General features: G+C 51.3%; 8 protein-coding genes across 8 annotated transcripts; 3 read left to right on the top strand and 5 right to left on the bottom strand.

Annotated features, from left to right (window-relative positions):
- Window positions 1-127: 127 nt before the first annotated feature.
- Window positions 128-2,150, top strand: A1O5_01191 (uncharacterized protein; the record flags this gene model as incomplete). The annotated part of the gene is made up of 2 exons (XM_007741810.1): window positions 128-1,949; window positions 2,008-2,150. 2 exons carry the CDS (start codon window positions 128-130, stop codon window positions 2,148-2,150), a joined length of 1,965 nt encoding a protein of 654 aa, XP_007740000.1.
- A 278-nt stretch (window positions 2,151-2,428) lies between these two features.
- On the bottom strand, window positions 2,429-3,385 carry A1O5_01190 (uncharacterized protein; the record flags this gene model as incomplete). Its single annotated transcript, XM_007741809.1, has 3 exons — window positions 2,429-2,883; window positions 2,952-3,134; window positions 3,193-3,385. 3 exons carry the CDS (start codon window positions 3,383-3,385, stop codon window positions 2,429-2,431), a joined length of 831 nt encoding a protein of 276 aa, XP_007739999.1.
- Window positions 3,386-5,262: 1,877 nt separating this feature from the next.
- A1O5_01189 (uncharacterized protein) lies at window positions 5,263-5,985 on the bottom strand (the record flags this gene model as incomplete). The annotated part of the gene is made up of 1 exon (XM_007741808.1): window positions 5,263-5,985. The coding sequence occupies one exon, from the start codon at window positions 5,983-5,985 to the stop codon at window positions 5,263-5,265; it is 723 nt and encodes a 240-aa protein (XP_007739998.1).
- A 752-nt stretch (window positions 5,986-6,737) lies between these two features.
- On the bottom strand, window positions 6,738-7,412 carry A1O5_01188 (uncharacterized protein; the record flags this gene model as incomplete). The annotated part of the gene is made up of 1 exon (XM_007741807.1): window positions 6,738-7,412. One exon carries the CDS (start codon window positions 7,410-7,412, stop codon window positions 6,738-6,740), a length of 675 nt encoding a protein of 224 aa, XP_007739997.1.
- Window positions 7,413-7,787: 375 nt separating this feature from the next.
- Window positions 7,788-8,281, top strand: A1O5_01187 (RalA-binding protein 1; the record flags this gene model as incomplete). The annotated part of the gene is made up of 2 exons (XM_007741806.1): window positions 7,788-8,069; window positions 8,123-8,281. The coding sequence occupies 2 exons, from the start codon at window positions 7,788-7,790 to the stop codon at window positions 8,279-8,281; spliced, it is 441 nt and encodes a 146-aa protein (XP_007739996.1).
- Window positions 8,282-9,327: 1,046 nt separating this feature from the next.
- A1O5_01186 (uncharacterized protein) lies at window positions 9,328-10,433 on the top strand (the record flags this gene model as incomplete). Its single annotated transcript, XM_007741805.1, has 2 exons — window positions 9,328-9,417; window positions 9,516-10,433. 2 exons carry the CDS (start codon window positions 9,328-9,330, stop codon window positions 10,431-10,433), a joined length of 1,008 nt encoding a protein of 335 aa, XP_007739995.1.
- A 506-nt stretch (window positions 10,434-10,939) lies between these two features.
- On the bottom strand, window positions 10,940-12,112 carry A1O5_01185 (uncharacterized protein; the record flags this gene model as incomplete). Its single annotated transcript, XM_007741804.1, has 2 exons — window positions 10,940-11,759; window positions 11,889-12,112. 2 exons carry the CDS (start codon window positions 12,110-12,112, stop codon window positions 10,940-10,942), a joined length of 1,044 nt encoding a protein of 347 aa, XP_007739994.1.
- A 2,035-nt stretch (window positions 12,113-14,147) lies between these two features.
- On the bottom strand, window positions 14,148-14,876 carry A1O5_01184 (histone H2A.Z; the record flags this gene model as incomplete). Its single annotated transcript, XM_007741803.1, has 3 exons — window positions 14,148-14,395; window positions 14,465-14,534; window positions 14,775-14,876. The coding sequence occupies 3 exons, from the start codon at window positions 14,874-14,876 to the stop codon at window positions 14,148-14,150; spliced, it is 420 nt and encodes a 139-aa protein (XP_007739993.1).
- Window positions 14,877-16,076: the final 1,200 nt, after the last annotated feature.

Raw genomic sequence — 16,076 nt, 5'->3', positions numbered from 1 at the left:
CCGCTCGACTCTCGCACCATGGAGTGTGTATCGCAGTCGAAGTGGTGCTGGGATCCAAGGTGCAGAGACTTATCAGTTCCATCCAAGCTGCACGCTACAGATTCATTGGAAACCGTGACCGACGATGATGTCTAGAGATTTGTCACCGACACCCATAGATGGGAATCGCACCGATCAAGATCGGCCTCATTTTGGACATTCAGCAAATATTGCAGCAAAAGGCGACAAATTCAGCAATTTCCATTTGTTTGGACTCTCCAATTCTTTCCCTCAGTCAGCATCTCCGCGTGGCCGTTTATCGTCAAGTTCTGGATCAGACGGTGTAAACATCGAAGAGGTCCAAACAAGTCTTGCACAGTTTGGTTCGCCACCATCGGGTACTCTGGTCGAAGCGAGCTATTGTTATCACGAACCTCTCAGCCGACGGCCAACCAGCATTCTGAAAGAGCCCTTAATATCCGCAAACAAGAGTCCAACTTATGGAACTCTCAGCGACAGAGATGTTGAATGCGACTGGGTGAATGTTGAAGCAGACACAGAAGGCTCAAAATTCATTTTGATAAGCTCCCAATGCTTCTGGTTGGTCTTTACGGTCGTCCTACTGGGATATTTCATCGCTTGTTTCGACTCGACTTTGATGCCATCCAGTCACCCTGTCATTACCTCTTGCTTCGGAGCTTCACAGTTGGCGTCATGTTTGAGTACTGTATTCCTCATCACTAGTACGGCCTTCCAACCTTTATTTGGTCGCCTGTCGGACACGATTGGAAGAAAACCAGTCTTCTTACTCGTCTTGGCAATCTTCGGATTGACCACATTGTGGTGCGCCCTTGCTGGAAGTCTTGAGAGCTTCATAGTAGCTCGAGCAGCATGCGGATTAGGCGCTGGGGGCACCATGTCTTTAGGTCTGATCATTGTGAGCGACCTCGTCCGCATTGAAAACCGTGGGGTATTCCAGTCACATATCAATCTTGCCTTCGGCTTGGGTTCAGCATGTGGCGCTGCTCTTGGTGGATGGCTTTGCGACAGTCTTGGGTGGAGGTGGGCATTCGGTCTGCAGGTACCCGTCATATGCCTGTGTTTCGTTCTGGCTAGCTCCTTTACGCCATCGATTGACGGTCCAAAGTTGAGAGGCGCTGAGGAAGGCGGCAGATTGCTCGCATTTAAGACGTTCGACTGGTTGGGATCCGCCTCACTTATTTCTGCGATCACTTGTTTCATCTTGCCGCTGAACTTAGGAGGCAACATATTCCCTTGGACCTCGCCATTGGTGGCAGCATCCTTCGCCGTCGCTATTATTGCATCATGTGTCTTCACCCGTGTCAAGAAGAGGGCGAGCCAACCATTGATGCCTCTACACCTCCTCTGCAGAGCGCCGGTAGCCAACATGGTATTTGCGAATTTGTTGGGAGCTATTGCCTCTAACACAGTCTTGTTCAACGCGCCACTATTTTTCCGGGCTGTCCTGCTTACTTCTGCTTCCAGTTCTGGCTTTCGGCTTGCGGTACCGAGCCTGGTTGGGTCTCTGGCGGGTGTATCAACAGGATATATTATCACTTACACAAGACGGCTCAAGCCCACGTTGGTATTCGGGAGTCTCATGTATCTTGTCGGGTCAGTGGCTATCCTTTTCATGAGTAAAAAGATGTCGGCCACGATGAGTATGGTCCTCATCACCGGGGTACCCTTGGGACAAGGTTTCATATTTCCCAACACAATGATGAGCGCCCTTGTGGTGTCTGATCATGCCGACCAAGCAGTGGTGACAACAACAATCGGACTGTGGCGGAATTTGGGAGTAGTTCTAGGCGTGGCTATTTCCAGTCTAGTCTTCCAGACCAGCTTGCTTCCAAACCTGAAGAGGTATGTGGCGGACGATGCGATTTCTCGCAAAGTAAGATCTTCTGTGCAGACGATTGAATCCCTTGAACCGCGGATACAAGGACAAGGTTGGTCGCCCCGATACTCTTATTGTCGACATAGCAAGAATGCTAACTCCTGATGCAGTAATTGATGCATATGCTGCATCGTTGCGGATCACCTTTTTCTGCGCGGTATTTGCTTCGGTTCTTATTTTGAGTCTTATTGTGCCCATACACCTGCCACGGCTGCGTAAAGGGAGAGAGGTAGTCGTGAGCGGAGGAGAGTGATTGAAGATGCTTTCGATCGAAGTCAGTTGACTGGTCGGCGTGAACAGGCGGAGGAGACGCCATCATTATTTTGAGCCAACACACGAGTAATTGAGCTCCTCAGCTGGTTGACTGACTGCTTGCGCTCAGATCTGGATGGCTCATGCAATGACTTGTTCCTGTCTCCTGTATTTCGTCTTGCCTTTTTTTGATTCTTGGTATCCTGTTTGTACAATGCGAGAGATTTTTCTCAGAGTCAACAAGAGTGAAACAAATGAATACATACTCTCGGACCTTGGTCATCTGGTCACCGTGGTCGTCGCATCGGAGACAGGATCTGGCTCCCATTGAAACCCATCACCTTCCCCCCACAAATCGAGGTAGAAATCCGGCCCGTTGAGTTCGGTAAGACTATGCGGGAAAAAGTCGTATGAGACACCGCTTGAAGTTGTCAACGGGCTGGTAAACGCATCGATATGGCTCGGGGTTGTATCTTCTGTAGCTCCGGTCGACGATGATGCCGCCTCGATGCCTGCTCGGGCCCCGGCTTCTGTCGCTTTGGTCAGGCTCTTGGCCATACCGGCCAGCGCCATGGCAGCGAACTTGGCGGGCCAGAAACTGACGCCGTGCGCGGAGAGGAGCGTCCGGTAATATTTCAGCCGGCTGGCCCAGTACGTGGCGCGCTCCGAGTTGGGGGATAGGCGTTTAAGACTAGCCATAAATGTGCCTGCGAGAGCAAGATTGAATCCCGAACCTGAGATTGCTGATCAGCTTTGTCTTCCTGTTTTCCGAGGCTCGCAATCGACAGGGAAAGAAGCTTACATGACCACCAAAAAGCACTCAATCTGTTGATCTGGAGGGTTTCGACTAGAGCTATCGCGTGGGTAGTAATTTCTACCGCCCGCTCGACATAACGATCCATAGGGAAATTCCTCCGATAGAGTTTAGGAAAGATGCCTCGGAGAAGCATTATTCTGGCCGTGATGTAGGCGAGTTCAAGACTTCCTGAGACCGTCAGAAACTACACCGAAGGTTTCCCCCAGCAAGAGAAGACACATCTCACCAGTTACATCCGGAAAGAACCGCTGTGTTAGGATCTGGTCGAGGTAAGTGGCACGCCAGACGGCCAGGTCGGATTCAATCCTCTCCGCAATATTGATAATATGTTCGCCGCTGACTTCTCGAAGGCTGACCACGGAGCTGATGGTGAAGAAAATTGAGAGGATCTCGTTCAGAATGACGGTCAATGCGGCCATGGCCACGAAGCAGTGTATTCCTGTTACCAATTCTGGCCTTTTTGCCCCTGCGTCCAAGGACTCCGATGTAGCCTCTTCGAAATCGGATGCTGTCAGATTAAGTGTTGTGGTGTTGGCAGTGTTAATGAACGACGGCCTCCCCAGAGCCCTGGCGAACCTGATGGCAGGGATTAGTCAAGTCCATGGAGCATAACATAGATAGGGTGCTTCGTCTACCATTTGTCTTGCATGTAAGCACCCCACCACAACCGTTTTCTCCGTCGCTTTATCCACTCGGGTATACTCCAGGTAGAGCAGTCGATGTTTAACCCGAGGTCATGGCACATGGCCACAAGACACCCAATCGCGGCATACATTCCGGGGGCACTGGTGCTCCTGCTATGATTAGCCAATCGAATAGTATACAAAAGAAAATGCACCCACATCTTTCCCCGTAAAGCTCTTTGGGTGAAAAGGATCGCTGCCTCAATAGTCTCAAGTGTAGGAGACCGTGCTTCAAGGAGCAAAGAGGCAGTCATATTCTCGATCAGAACATTGTTGTGGAGCCCTTCCAGCTCCGGAGATGTGTATTTTGATATAATGGCGATTGCATTCTTGAGAAGTCTGGACTGCTTCTGGCTTCTGATGAGACTTTCGTCAAGTAAAGGAATTGCTGGGTGAGATCTCTCTAGGAAGATCGTCTGAACTAGGGAAGCACTAGGCTCTATCGAGCGAGCACGATGGGTTGAAGAGGCTGACGCCACCGATGCGGATGAAGATGCGCGGTCCTTCCATTGATCAGATCAATCAATGCAAATGGGTGGGCACATGAATTATACTCGAAAGTAAGCCTCGTGTGCCGGATCGTTGCCGACGGGTTGGCTTCGCTCAGCCACAAAATAGACATCGTCAGTACCGCTCAACCCAATGTACTTTCCATCGACCCCATTCTTTCGTCCTTCAGTGGCATTCGCGGTGGGAACGACCAAATGACGACGACCACCAGAGTTGGCTGATGTCCCGACTGATTTTTCCGAGGCACCATCATGAACAGGAGCATTTGACTTAGTGGGTGATCTGGCTCGACGCTTCCTAGGGGATGGCTCCGAGCTGAATGTACATGGGATCGATCTTCTGCTGCATAACGCACAAGCACCTTCCGCATCCCGAACACAGCAGATGCGACGATGCCGACAATTGTCACAAGGCTTCTGCTTTCGCGATCGGTATTTCCTTGCGGCGGGCACCTCGGCTGAAGCCATGGCTGGAAGGAGTTACAACTCCTTACATGAACTTCAGTCTTGCTAAGATCAGATACAAAATCAACATGATTGACAGTGTGAACTCTGATCCATTGGAAGCGACGTGCAAAAGCAACTTGATCAGTGAAAGTCCATGCTTCTGATTGGTGTTGCAGCTGTGGGTTGAGATAAGACGAAGCCGCCCAATTGGTAGCAGAGAATGTGGCGGGCAAAGACTTTTGCAGCCTTTTCGTGAGGCTAGTCCACCCTTCCCAATATCGGGAATCCCTTGAAAAAGGCCATATACCGAGTACTTAGAGTCGCCTTCTATGATTGAGCTAGTTCTCCTTTATCTTGCCATTAAATTGTTTGTGCTTGGTCGATCGGAGACATGAAGCTAAAAGGTGTTCATAAGACTCCCTTCGTAATAGTACTGTGGGCATGGACGACGATTATGTACCTTTAGGAGATCATTGCAATGTCGTAAGAGAGCGAGGTGAAGTGGCTGATGATCGTGCTAGCTTAGATGTGCACTTGGTCCCCAGTTGCTGCATTCCAGGACGAACCTGACAGCCGTCTTTGAACTGCAAACTCGTGAAAATGTTTGTCTGACCACGCCCTGAACAGCGAAAAATATGATTTCTAGACCAAACCATGTCAGCATTTTGCCCCTAGAAAGAATTGCCGACTGAAGGCAAACATGTTGTCGAAGGTGCAGAATTCCGGAGCACCCAGTGCAAAATGAATGGGGAGTTTGGAACGATATTCTTCTAGAAAGTCCCAGAGCTCCTGATGCTGCTGGTCATCCAGACGACGTAGAATGTATGCGAGGCTCATGTGGAAGGAATATTTGTCCTGAGCAGGATGGTACATCTGAAGGAGCTCAGAGAGGCGCTTGCGAAGACCGCGAAGCCTTGCTTCATCGGCGGGAGTTGCAGGGACGACCTTCAGGGCAATGCCATCCACCAGTGGATCGTAGCTAACTATAGTCATGTGAAATGGTGCCTCGCTGCCGAAATCGAAGTTTTTGAGCTTCTCCCTGAACAGATCTGTGCACATATCCAACGACGCATCGAGCGGCAAATCTGCCGGCCAGACATGGGGCTCTCGAATCTGATCAGTAACACCTTCAAAGATCGTCATGTGCCAGCTTTGGGGTGGTAACAAAGTGTATTGCGAGGCGAACTTGTGGCTTTTAAGTGCATCGTGCAGACCCAGCATTGCGCGGTACATGGCGCGTTCGGGGGAGAGATGACAGATGATAGTGTTTCCAGGAAAAGGCAGTAATGTTCCATCAGGTTCAAACTTCCTGCCGATCCACTTTGGGTATTCGGGATGTGGGAGATCAGGCTTGGGAGCAGCCTCGGTTGGGTTAGCCATGTTGAGCAGTGCAGCTCCCTTGGATGAGGTGGAATTTGCGGTGGATGAGGCGGAGACACAGAACCCTCGTGGACAAAGGTTTGAGCTGGCTGCACTTGTGGCTGGAGAATAGAGGATAGCTGGCAGAGGTGGCTGATATGTGCCTATGAAAATGCGACGACCTTCTTCAAGGCTCAATCCGCCCTTCTCAGTGGATATTGCCCTTAGGTGGTACCTCTCGTGAGCGTTGTGGATCTATCTTCGTTCTGTGCTGATCTGGCGCCGGGAATATTTAGTAAGCGTGATGAAGTTGCATGGTCCGAAGTAATATGTCGATGGTTGTCATCCATCAACGTCTTGAAAACTGTTAGTGGTTCGAGCTTTGCTGTAAGTGTCTTGCATAAAGAATTGGCCAATCCCGTAACGGATGCTTTTTTGGCGGGAAGGAATCCCTGGCAGCACGTGAACCGACTAGCCATTCAGCGAGGCTTCCAAGAAAGAGGTAAAACAGACAAAGCCGCGGATCGAGATTGAATCTTGAAGGCTAGCCAGAGAGGCAGTAAACGCGCGAAATCGTTTGCATCGGCTGCACCAAGCCTGGAAAGTATGGAGCTTTCGTTGTCTGGTATGGCTCTGCCTCGATGAGGATGCAAACTTCGAGCCCGAAGTACGCCGTCGACCGATAGATATAATGAAAAGTATGACGCCTTTGAATGCTTCTATAAAATGCTATCCGTCATTCCATGTCGTTGTGGCGACATAGCATCTTCCCGTCACTTTTTTGGCTGCAAGATCAGCTTCATCTGCATCGCCTCGGCCATATTAGCAACCCTTTGTGGCGCAATGAGAGCTGACGAGTGATACACGAGCGCTTTCGTTTTTTCTTTCAGTTCGTCAATGTTTGTTGATCTGACTCCTCCACCTGGCATGACCACAACCCGGTCACCCGCCTGCTTCACAAGCTGTGCCAGAACATCACATCTCTGAATGGCCCTTGAAGCTCCACCTGAGGTGAGAATTGTCCTAATCTCACAACTGATGATGTCCTCGAGTGCTTGAAACAAATCTGCGGCTTCATCAAAGGCGCGATGGAAAGTGCACGGCAAAGGAGCTGCTAGCTTGACCAATTCTGAGGTTCTTGTGACATCGACGGTCCGGTCAGGCTTGAGAATGCCAAATACAAAGCCATCTGCGGTGGATCTGAAATTGGTCATGGTATCCCTCATCTCCTGAAATTCCTGGAGCGAATACTCAAAATCACCGCCTCGAGGACGAACCATGATATAGATGGGTATCTTGACCTTGTCTCGCAGGTCAGTTAGCCACCTCAAAGGTGGCGTTGTCCCTCCAACGTCTGCATTATCGCAAAGTTCGATGCGATCTGCCCCGGCATTGCCTGCTACCACCGCAGAGTCAGTATTAAAACAAGTAATTTCAAGGAGTGCCATGGGCAGATTGATGTGTCTGTTGGACAGAATTGATGTGCCCGTCTCGCCGTGAAAGGAAAGATATATACATCTGCTTAAGGAAGGATCCCCGAGGCTGTATGACGTAGTAGTATTTGCCAACACCTCAGTCTGTCGCAGCTGGAGATTCCTCCACCACCATCATTGCATGATATGCCGACTTTGGCCATTACTCAATCGAAATATTTCACCGTCGTGTCTGTGCTGATCCTGATCCTCGCTCTATTTCCAGGGTTTCCACAATATATTCTAGGTCTTCCCCTTCGACTGCTCATATATCCCTTCAAATCGACTGCCACCCTCTCCGTTGCTTTCGAGTGTCCTCCGGGCTGCGTCGCGCAAAGCACGCTTCAAAACATGTCAACATCGTGGTTTCAGAAAACCTTCACGCTTCCTGCCAAGTCTCGCGGCTCCTACCTCATTACAGACCACGTTGTGTCGTCGATACCCGAGATCAAGGAATATAAAGTCGGGCTTCTGAACCTGTTTATTCAACATACTTCATGTGCGCTCTCATTGAATGAGAACTGGGACAGTGATGTCAGAGAAGACATGAGCGATGCGCTTGATAGGATTGCTCCAGAAGATAGGAAAGGCAATCTATACAGACACTCGGCAGAAGGCTTGGATGACATGCCTGTAAGTTCAGATCGACCGTACAACGCTTGTGTTCATTCTCATGCGTCAATTAGGCACACATTAAGTCAGCACTCATTGGCGCAAGTGTCACAATCCCCATCACAGATGGCACCTTAAACACTGGAACATGGCAAGGTATCTGGTATCTGGAATTTCGAGCAGCAAAGCATTCGAGAAAAGTGGTAGCGACCATTCAAGGCCAGAAACCGTGAGGACTTGGTCACGTTCTAGCCGCAGTTCCCAAGGCATTGTATACGGGAAGTCCGTCATGAACTATCTCGCGCGTTAGCTCTCGATGGCTAGTTGTTTCTTCGACGATACCCAGTGGAACACAATCATACGCTCGAAATTCTCTGGTTGCCGATACTACCACAGGCCATCTCAAGACCGTCGGTACCATTTGCGGCGTTTCATTTAGGACAGTGGTCTAGCCTGTTAGGAGCTCTTTACCATTCCAAAGGTTAATGAAGGACTAAGGTATAGCTTCGAATGCACAACCTTGCTCACAGGCATTGGGAAACGCTGTTCACAATGTCGGCGGTATGCCCGTGGAGTTACCACTGCCTCCAAAGAGGTAGAATCTATCAAATGAGAGATGGGGCATGTCTATTGTTGCTTCGCAGCAATGAGAATGCAGTTGGTAGTGTGAACAGGAGAACGCGATTTCCTCCATATGGATGGGCGACAGCCTCTTGACAAGCGAGAATTGTGGAAGAGAAACCGTTGCTCCGTCTCGTGTCTTGTGCAGAACGCGCGACTTTGCTTAAATTTCCTACACTCGCTTTTTGTGCTAGTCCACCATCGCCATCTCCACAATGGACCTGCCGTTAACACCATTTGAAAACTTCAGAGTATCGAGAACAAGATTGTAGCAGTCCAAGTGGAGTGCAGCCTCGCAGAAAATCCTGGAGTCGGTGAAATGTTTTCCCGCAACCATGTGAGGCTCGGGATGCGTGAAGCAACTTTGGCTTTCAACTTTTGTCATCGACATTATTGTGAATTCCCTACAGCTACTCTATTTTCAAACAGCGCGCACAACCTGTGTTGCTCAACTACTACCATGAACGACTGAGATAGTTCAAATCGCAGCGCGTGTCAGTCTTACGGCTGTGTCAGTCTGAGCCTCTGAGGTTGCCGCTTTTGCTGCGTCGAGAGTTGAGGACGGCATTCTCGACCCCTCTCAAGACTTATATCCTACCTGTCCCTGCTTCATACCCATAGTGAAGGATATCCTACTGGCGCAAGTGCGATCGGGAGCATGGCAGGCTTCAGTACACCCGCTCCAAATGCGCGAACGCCGTCGCAAGAGCAGCCGAAGCAGATGTCATCACGACTGCTGAACATGAAGGTGAGTCAACTTCGAAAGCCCCCCGGTACCAACAGCCTCTGCTTCAAACCCACGGCAGACCAGATATATTAAGTCTATGGTTTGCGGATTTCCTATAGTTCATGCAAAGAGCCGCCGCCGCAACCTCCAGCGCAACATCTACCCTAGCGTCTTCTACTGTCCAAACGCCAGCGACTGAGCCGCTTGCCAAACGCCGAAGAATCGACACCACTACTTCCTCTCCGGCGGCATCTTCCCCTGGAACGCCATCGAATGGTTTTGCATACTCTGGACTCTCAACGCCAATTGCATCGCAAAATGCGGGCTTGGGCATCGCTCCAAGAGACGGAACAAGTACATTCACACGGTTCGAAGGTGCAGATACGGAATGGGTACTGGACCTGAAAATGAAGTTTCCTGGAGACAACAGAGCGAAACCGTCATCCGAAAACGACGCAAATACCAAGAATCAAGGATTCAATGCCTCAAAGCTTCGTTTCGGTGTGTTGAACGGGTGGGCAGAGGAAGACGAAGAGGAACGCGCTGAAGGAGAAGACATTTGGAACAACAATCAGCCCAGCGGCCGACAGACATTTGGCTCGTTTGATAAGAAGCGGAAACGAAGGGCTCATACCCGACAGGATCAAGGTCTGGATGACAATGATGATCAACGTCTGAGCCCAGCTTCGGACTCGGATGCAGACGAAGACTCAGAGTCAGATATGTCCGATTCGTCCAACAGATTAACATCACGACAACGTAGATGTCCTACAAAGTCTACGATGGAAATCGACTCAGACGAAGAAATGCACCGCGTTCGAATAGCAATTGAGCAGAAACACCGCAGTATGAAGGGTGTCGGGAACTTGGCGAGGACTGTGACGGGATCCGTTTCTGCCAACGCCTCTCTCTCGGGGTCCGGTCTTGCCCACGACGGCGAGAAAGGAGGGAGCAAGCGGAAGAGGAAACAGGGGAGTAGTAGTCATCAATCGACGAACAGGGCGAACAGGAACAAGAAGGCACGGAAGACAATGTGATCAGTGCTCCAGCGTGAGGTGTAAGGTGCTGGGCAATGATACTCCGCCAATGTGACGAGCATGAGCATGAGCGCCAACGACAGCGGCACCCTTGGTAACGAGCATTTTGCATATCGTGCGTGATAGCAGAGATCCATCCCGCCGGCCATGAGTTGAACGATGCCGATCTTGAATTGGTGCTGGAGCTGGAGCTGGACATTTCCTGTTACCAAGTTCATGCCTCTCTTCTTCTTGGGCTTCCCACGATCAGGGACAGGGACAGAGACAGGGACAGGGACCGAGAGAGTCGAGTCTCCAACGTCCGAAAACCGAGCGAAGAGAGACTTGACTTATTACGGTGCTTCGCGTCGTGAATTTGTTCCGTTATTGGCTTATTGCACGCCCCCTTCCCTCGCGGATGCGGAATCCTTCAACCACCAAGCCGGTTTCATAATACCCCGTACATACACCTAGGTACTTGCTGTGCCTCGTATAACGGTGTTATTCGGTACCATCCGGGGGAGGATTCAGGCGCCATACTCCCTCCACAACCAGCGCTCAGCCTCGTCAGCCCGCCTCTCCACCCTGTCCATTTCGCGCCAGATGTCGTCCTCCCTATCTCTTCTGTCCCTATTCCTTATTGATCCTCTTCTTCTTCTCCTCCTGTGCCCTCCATAGGGGTCGTCGTCGCCAAAATCACCATCATAATCAAAGTCGTAATCGTAATCATAAATGAAGTCAGGATGATACCCGGAATCATCAAAAACCAAGCCGTCGTACATGGGCTCGAGGCCACAGGCGCCGTGGCCGAAGCCCCATTCGCGGTCGCGATCCAGATCGCCCCGAGGCGGACCTGGGCGGCGTCGTCGACGTCTGCTCGAGGAGGGCCGGCGGCGGTGCTCGTGGCGAGGCGGCGGGCCCTCGTCGTAGAAGTCGTAGTCAAAGTCGCCGACGTAGCATGCTATTACTTCATCATAGGAGCCATCATCGCGGGGCACCCAGTGGCGGCCGTGGCGGCGTCGGTTGCTACTGCCACGGTGGCGATGGCGATCCCGACTCCGACTCCGACTCCGACTCCGGCTCTCTCGTGGCGGCGACCGTCCTCTGGGCCCCCTTCGCCCTCCACGTCCATGGCTGTCGTTGCAGCACTCACACAGAACCTCCACCTCGCCGTGCCGGCAGTACTCGAGCCTCCGCGGGCCCCTGGAGGGGCCGATGTCGTAGTAGTCCCAGCGGTCGTAGTCTTCGTCGTAAAAGGGACCTTCGATGTTGATGCCTGAGCGACTCCCCGGGTTGCGGGGATAGACGCCAGAGAAGACGGCCGAGAGGGCGCGTGATCCGGGATGGCTATTTTTCCATTTGCAAAAGATAACATGTCAGCGTGCGTAAATAGCGGGCCTATATTCTCGATCGCAAGGTATAGGCAGGATGGGTAGATAGATATAGAATGTAGTGGGATCATGACTGGGTACTTACTCTCCTCTCCGCCTACGCCGGCGGCGGCCACGATCACTACCGGCGCTAGAACCTCCTCTCGTCGACCCTGAGAATCTTACCGAGTGCCCTTTGGAATTGGGAGTCTTTTTGTAGCTGGTACCTTGATCATCATCGTAGCTCCTCCTATCATAGCCGGTCTCTGGGTCGTACCAGTGCAGATTACTGTCCGAGTCGACCCACGGAATAGGCGATCTTCTCAGCATCCTCGCAACCAACGCCACTCTCCCTGAGAAGGCAATGCTGGATTCGTCGACGATTGCGGTTGGCAGAGCGTGAGGCTTCACTCGGTAGGGGATCTCGGTTCTGACTGATGGCCGCCGGATCGTGTGAACTGTCTGGTCTTGCGCAGTCGACCTCCTGGAGACGAGATTTCGAAGGTGAATGGCACGGTAGCCTTTGCCGTCTAGCAAGACCGGACACTCAGGCTCTCATGGCTGGGAAATGGGGTCATTCATAACATATGTACCTTTCCTACCCTGACTATTATCATCACATGGTCTCTCTCAACTGGACCATGGGAGCACAATATCCACAATAAGGAGATTTTGGGAACGCCGTCCTCTCCGGTAGAATTAGTCCCGTGGGCGCTCCGACTTCTGCTTTGCCAGAGGATGACAGATCCATGACGTTCGCTTAGGCTGACCGCAACAGGCGCGATAAATAGAGTTGATTCATGGACATGAGTCGCCTTGTGTAGCTTGTGAGGGTACACAAGCCCGTCGGGATGGCAGAGGTATGGAAATTATACCGGCTTCCAGGCGCCCCATTTGTAGAGGTGTGGTGAGATGCTTGAGCCGGGGATGCATATCCGGGGCATCTGAGAGAAAAGAGGCTGCAGCTGGCTGCTCCATGCCACTTATGGATGATTCTTCACCATCAAATCTTCATCTCGGAACATCATCGACAAAGTGTGGAGCATGTTGTAATGGCCAGCTCACAAGAAAAGTGTCACCCAATATTTCATGCGCGCCTTAATCTGCCGTGCGCGACCATGAAACTGCCGCTCCTTTTCCGGCAAATAACATTGTGGCAGCATGGTGTATTGACGACATTGGACGATAAAACAATGCTTCCGACAAAAATTCAAGCTATTTCCACTTCTACCTGCAGACGAGTTGGAATAGGGCGGAAAAGGGTGTAACAGAAAGAGTGTTGAGCAACGTTTTCTGGGCTTTCTGAATGTGCTCTCAGCTCTTGCCTCTCTCCTCCTCTTCCGCAGATCCTTTCGTATCAAGGGGCTTCCAAACCTGAGCAAGCCAATTGCTTCGCTGCTTTTCTTGAATAACAGTGTTGCACAATACCGCTGTGGGAGCCATCGATGCGGCTCGAGCAATGGGGCGTGAGGAGGCGGAAGTAGAGGACATACCCTCATCCAGTTGCAAATGGAAGAGGACAGTATATCCCCGAAAGTTAGAGATATCCGCGTGTCAACGGCTACACGGCTCATGCTGCAGTGTGATCCACTCCGAGGAGTCTTGTGAGAGCATAGCTAGTCAGACTTGTCGCGCAGCAAACAACGGTCGTGTCACTCACCATGTGGCTCAGAGTAGTTGAGCAAGCAAAACTTCCTACCTTCAATAGGCTCAAGGAGGACAAAAAGAGTTTGGAGGGCGAGGCGCCCTTGCTAAGCAGCGATCAGAGAGCCGAGAATGCGGCACGCCTGAATGAAGAAGTGAGAGAAAGCAGTGAGGCAAGACAAGACTAGACCGATGCATGTGGACCCCCTGGGTGCGATGGTAATCTTGCAGGGAATCATAGGTGTTACAAAGTGTGGTACGAACCTACGCGAGACGCCACCGACAATTCGCCTGTAACTGGGGACGCGGCGCAGGAGAAAGGCGCTGCGGCCTGCGTGTAAAGCAGATCGGCAGTCGAACAGGAAAACAAGACGCCTGTGATGAATCAGAAAGCTTGACAGGCAATCAGGGTTTAGACAAGTCAGAGGAAGGAAAGGGTATTCTCTTTTGAAGTAGTGCATCCAACAGGAAGCCAAAGCCACAACCGAGCTCGACGTCCCCATGAGCCGGAGAAAGCAGGATTGTAAACACACACATGCGTAAAATGATTCAATAGTAACCTCCTGTCAACCGTACTGTCCTTTGTTGTTTCTCTCATTCACTCGTTCTGATTCCCCTTCCGCATGACACCGCCACAATCAGGCCCAGTACAAGATGCCCATAGACGCCGAGAACGGGTTGCAGAGAGAAGGTTGGGTTGTTGCTGTCTGTTTCCGGCCTTCTATTCACCCGCCTTGCTCTTCTTCTTTTGCTCCACCTTCAAGAGTAGTGCTCGGTTGATGTGAGGAAGGACGCCACCGAACGCGATGGTCGCTCTGATCAAGGTGTCTAGCTCTTCATCACCTCGAATGGCAAGCTGTAGATGGCGCGGGGTGATACGCTTGACTTTGAGATCCTTGGCTGCATTGCCTGCCAGCTCCAGAACTTCAGCGGTCAAGTACTCTAGGACGGCGGTGACATAAACGGCAGCTGCACAGAAAGATGATTAGTGTCTGCAGTCAATCACTTGGTGGGGAGGGCGGCTGAAGTTATGCATACCTTTGGCTCCAACTCTCATCTTGTTTTGCGTGTTGTTCTTGAGGAAACGCTTGACGCGACCGCATGGAAACTAGGAAAAGACGCGTCAGTTTTGGTCTGATGAATAAAGGTGAGGCGCAGAGCGAGTGCGCTCATGGCTGGGACAAGGATAGAGGAACGCCTCCGACCGCTGCCGAAAGAGATGACCGTGTTATGCCGCGTTATCATCACCATCGTCATCGCAGTCATCGGTCTCGACCTCTTTACGGCATCCAGTCTGAGTGCGGACTTCCATCTTCTGCCCAGCTTGTCGCAAGGAGGGTGAGCTCACCTGAAGACCAGCCTTTGCGCTGTGCGACTTCTGAGTCTTTGCCGTGGAATCCTTCGCGCCTGAGGCCTTGCCGCCGATGCTCTTGCCCTTGCCTCCTGCCATTGTAAGCGGTGTGAATGATGATATGTGTGGAAAATTTGAGATGATGCGACGAGGATATCGAAGAGAACGATCGATGGAACTCTTGGTAGACGCGTCGGATTGTTGATATCGAGGATGGGGATATGGGAGAGGGTCAAGTGGTGGAGGATAAGTGGGTGGCAGGCACAGCGAGCAAAATACCAGTCAGTCGAAGACGCAGAGGCAACCATGATTGGCCCTAAGCCGCTTTGGGTGGAGCATGCGGGGCTTGGCATATTTGGGAAAATCCCGCCACCTTGTCACTGTGGTATGTCGGTGTGTCTGGAGGGACGCCAGCCTGATCGTGACGGCCCGGACATAGGCAGAGACCACGGCTGTGGTGAAAAGGGATCCTGCGTGAAAGGGTCAATAGATCTCAAAATGTACCAGGAGACAGTGAAAGCTCCTTTCAGTGAAAGGGAAGACCATAATGCCTAACCAAACGAAAGGAGCCCAAGTGGGCAGTTTCTGCAGGCTGCTGTGAGTGATTATATTTTACCCTACTCCCTCCAGGTGTTTGGGAATTTTTTGTTTTGTTTTTTCTTTTGAGATGACAGTGGCGTAGAGGTCATTCTCTGTAACCGCCATCTGCATCATCAAGCTTCTGACCTGTCTTTCGAGAGCAGAGTGTTACTGGAACTTGTCGCGGAGTGAGTAGGAGTGAAGATGCAGTGCAGTGGTTGAGGGGGAGATTGTCTTGGCGTGTATTATGTAAACATACGTCGCTGTCATTGGCACGGTGATTGGCACCGAATCGGCACCAAATTAGGTTGTTCGTGATGGAAGCGACCAGACGAGGCTGAGGGGATGTTGGACAAAAATCAAGATTCATTCTGATCAAACAAGCAATAATCTGGTATTACTAGCAGTCCTTCAAGTGGCCTGCCGACGGATTAAAACGAGTGTATCCCATACATAAATCCCTCTCCCGCACAGTCAAAACACAAATCATGACGAGGAGACTCGCTCCGTCTCGTCCCATACCAAACCGATTGCACTATCGGTGGCAAACTCGGTATGAGCTCCTTGTCAAGCGCTCTGGCGCTCAACGCCCATAATGCACTGCTCTCTCGGAAATTCAAGTCAAGAAACAAAGTGTACAAGCCAGGGTCAATCATTCTTTCTTGGGGACCTCGTAACAAAATGCTTTATGCCGCACCCGTGGAGTCCTGTCTCATTTCG

The sequence above is a fragment of the Cladophialophora psammophila genome (genome assembly GCF_000585535.1).
Source record: "Cladophialophora psammophila CBS 110553 chromosome Unknown aczJe-supercont1.1, whole genome shotgun sequence".
Classification (NCBI taxonomy): domain Eukaryota; kingdom Fungi; phylum Ascomycota; class Eurotiomycetes; order Chaetothyriales; family Herpotrichiellaceae; genus Cladophialophora; species Cladophialophora psammophila.
This window is presented reverse-complemented; position numbering and strand designations above follow the sequence as displayed.